Source organism: Propithecus coquereli, unplaced genomic scaffold (assembly GCF_000956105.1).
Source record: "Propithecus coquereli isolate 6110/MARCELLA unplaced genomic scaffold, Pcoq_1.0 Scaffold9, whole genome shotgun sequence".
NCBI classification, from domain to species: domain Eukaryota; kingdom Metazoa; phylum Chordata; class Mammalia; order Primates; family Indriidae; genus Propithecus; species Propithecus coquereli.
The window spans coordinates 10814368-10817949 of record NW_012155284.1 but is presented as its reverse complement, the minus strand read 5'-3'; the positions used below and the strand labels follow the sequence as shown (position 1 = coordinate 10817949).

At 35.1% G+C, this 3582-nt stretch overlaps 1 protein-coding gene across 1 annotated transcript in view; it reads left to right on the top strand.

Annotated features, from left to right (window-relative positions):
• Nucleotides 1-3582, top strand: part of LOC105826513 (general transcription factor IIH subunit 2) — a 43749-nt gene that overhangs the window by 17233 nt on the left and 22934 nt on the right. The window contains exon 5 of the mRNA XM_012664493.1: nucleotides 1560-1665. Within this exon, the coding sequence (XP_012519947.1) occupies nucleotides 1560-1665 (106 nt within the window). The remainder of the gene's footprint in view (nucleotides 1-1559; nucleotides 1666-3582) is intronic.

Genomic DNA, 3582 nt, shown 5'->3' with positions numbered 1-3582 from the left:
CACTGAGAAATGATATGGTGCTAATAGTCTTGTAAATTAATTTAAAATTTTTTGGAAAAGCATAAAAATGGTTATTCCCTGAAATTATACTATGGAAATGTTATGAAAGAAGAAAAATGGTCACTCTACAAAGATACACTTTGTAACATTAGGTGTAATAGTGACAGATTGAAAATTAACTCAAATGTTCAATAGTATAGAGATACTTTGATGAATTGTGTGATAAAATCAATTTAATGATATTTTGATTATTATTTATATTTATTTTGATTATTAATAGGAAGACAGTGCTGAAATAGAAAATGTTTAAAGAATACCATATTTCATTGAATCTCAGATTCCATCAATTATGCCTTTATTTTATGAGCCATCAAGAAGGAAAAACTCTAACAGTTGAACTTTGACACAATATCAAATGATATGTGAATTGCTTACACTAGCTTCTTGGAAATTTGATGTATCTGTCACTTATTCCAAAGGATAATAAGCAGCAGTTTCTCCTCCCTTCCTTTGTATCACAGGGCAATCTTTTCAGATGTTATATCAGTAACAGAAGATAACACAGCTTTGTCTATTTGTGGGAATCTTCCTTTCTAGAAGGTCTTGTAAAGCTCCTGCTTTCTTCCCCCAAGAAAAATAAGGAATTGCATATAATCTTCCATCAATGAATATTTGCTTCACTAATAATAAATTTAAACCTCATTGCTCTGTTCCATGCCTTTATACATAAATATAGCCTTTTTTATTAATAATCTTTCTAAAAACATTTTGTTGCATTTTTTTTTTTTTGAGACAGGGTCTTGCTCTGTTGCCCAGGCTAGAGTACAGTGCCATCATCATAGCTCACTGCAACCTCAAACTGCTGGGCTCAAGTGATCCTCCTGCCTCCTCCTAAGTAGCTGGGACTGTAGGCGTATGCCACCACACCTGGCTAATTTTTCTATTTTTTGTAGAGACAAGGTCTTGCTCTTGCTCAGGCTGGTCTCAAACTCTTGGGCTCAAGCAATCCTCCTGCCTCGGCCTCCCAGAGTGCTAGCATTACAAAGCATGACCATCGTGCCTGGCCCTAAAAATTACATTTTAAATGGCAATTAAATTTACCATGAATAGTACAATGTACATAATGCAACCGAAGCCACAACATATGAAGAGCTATTCGTAGGTTTGCACGTGAGCAGGCAGTGGCAACTGTGTCACAAATGCTGCCCAGCTGCCAGTGATTGTAAAACACATGCTGATTTCAGAAATGTTAAAATGTGAAAATATATTGGTCTTAAAAATGATGAAATAAATATTAAAAGTAAGAAGTATTTCACTCAAGGTTAATATTATTTTAAAATATGTGTGCTAGTGGATAAAAAGAGAGATTATTTGTATTCTGTTTTTCAGTATGAAGTGAGACTACTAAATATTTCTGATAAAAGTGCAACTTGATAGAAATATAAATTGAAGGGATTCTGTTATTTAACATCATAGGTATGTAAATTTTGAGGGAAACAAATTTTTACAATGTATATATAGGATTTTATTGAAAGTATATTATTTTATTTCTGTTTTAGGAAACCCAAGGAAACACATAGCATCCCTGAAGAAAGCTGTAGATATGACCTGCCATGGAGAACCATCTCTTTATAATTCCTTAAGCATAGCTATGCAAACTCTAAAGTTAGTATTTTACATTTATTATTTATAATTGATTTAGAAGTTCTTTGTATGAGTTAAGTTAAAATGCTAGTGTGTTAATATGGGTCTTCACAAACCCAGCTATAACAAAATCATTAACTAGGAAAAATATGTATTGTCATTTATGATGTTTAGTATGGTGTTTGTCAGTAATTTTTATTTCACATTTTAGTAGGTGAGGTATATCTGTAATGGTTGTAGAAAAATATTATTAAAACTGTAGGCAGTATCAATAATACAAAGAAATATGTTAATGGAAAAAATATTTTATTCAAATGGATTATGTACAGAATTTAGTGTGGTATAATTCTTGTGAGTTGGTTGTATCTTTATTAACATTTATTAATTTATTTTGTAATATGTCTGTAAATTAATAGCACACTTTTCTGGCAAGTTCAGATATGTGGAGTATAGCTAAGACCCCAAAGAAAATATTCAAAATAGTTAAAGCTCATATTATTTTATCTCTGGATAGTCTGCCCTGGCTCAGATTTTATACCTTTATATAATAGGTGTTTTTCTAGTTTTGAAGTAGATGAGGAGGTAACACGTGTGATGAAGGTAAGCGCAAGTGGGAGCTGAGAGTGTAACAGTGAAAATATAAGCAGGAAAGCTGTAACTAACTGATAAAATTGCTCCAAAAAGCATAGAAATCTCTAGTGTAGGTGAAAATCGCTCAGGATATCTGAAAACCCCACAAGCCACCATTTAATTATATGGCATACAAGATTAATGTTTATGATTATTATGACTCTAAATCAATATGAAGATAAATTATAGCAGTCTCCCCTTATCTGCCGTTTTGCTTTCCGCAGTTTCAGTTATGCGTGGCACTAAAATATTACATGGAAAACTCCAGGAATAAACAATTAATAAATTTTAAATTGCATGCCATTCTCAATAGCATGATGAAATCTTGCACCTTTCTCCTCTGTCCTGCCTGGAACGTGAATCATTCCTTTGTCTTGTGTATCCATAGTGTATATGCTACCTGCTCATTAGTCACTTAGCCTCCTTGGTTATCAGATGGACTGTCTTGGTACTGCAGTGCTTGTGTTCCAGTAACCCTTATTTAACTTGATAGTGGGCCCAAAGCACAAGAGTACTGATGCTGGCATATTATTACAATTGTTCTATTATTATTGTTGCTAATCTCTTACTGTGCCTAATTTATAAATTAAACTTTATTATAGGTATGTATGTACAGGTATACCTCATTTCACTGTGCTTTGCTTTGTTGTTGTTGTTGTTGGGGGTTCTTTTTGTTTTTTTTTTTTTAGACAAAGTCTCACTCTGTTGCCCAGGCTGGACTGCAGTGGCCTCATCACAGCTCACTGTGACCTGGCCTCAGGCGATCCTCCTGCCTCAGCCTCCCAAGGAGTTGGGACTATAGGCATGCACCACCACGGCCAGCTGATTTTTCTATTTTTTGTAGAGATGGGGTCTCACTCTTGCTCAGCTGGCCTCGAACTCCTGGGCTAAAGTGATCTTCCTGCCTTGGCCTCCCAGAGTGCTAGAAACCACCAAGCGCAGCCTGTGCTTTGCTTTATTGAGCTCTGTAGATACTGCATTTTTTTAAAAATTGAAAGTTTGTGGCAACTCTGCGTGAAGCAAGTCTCTTAGCACCATTTTCCAACGACATGTGCTCACTTTGTATCTCCGTGTCACATTTTGGTAATTCTCACAATATTTCAAAATTTTTCGTTATCATATGTGTTATGGTGATCTATGATTAGTGAAATTTGATGTTACTTTTGTAATTTGGGGGGCACCACAAACCACACCCATAAAAGATGGTGAACCTAATAAATATTGCATGTGTTCTGACTGCACCACCAGCTGTACGTTCCCCCATCTCCCTCACCCTCCTCAGGCCTCCCTGTTCCCTGAGACATATTA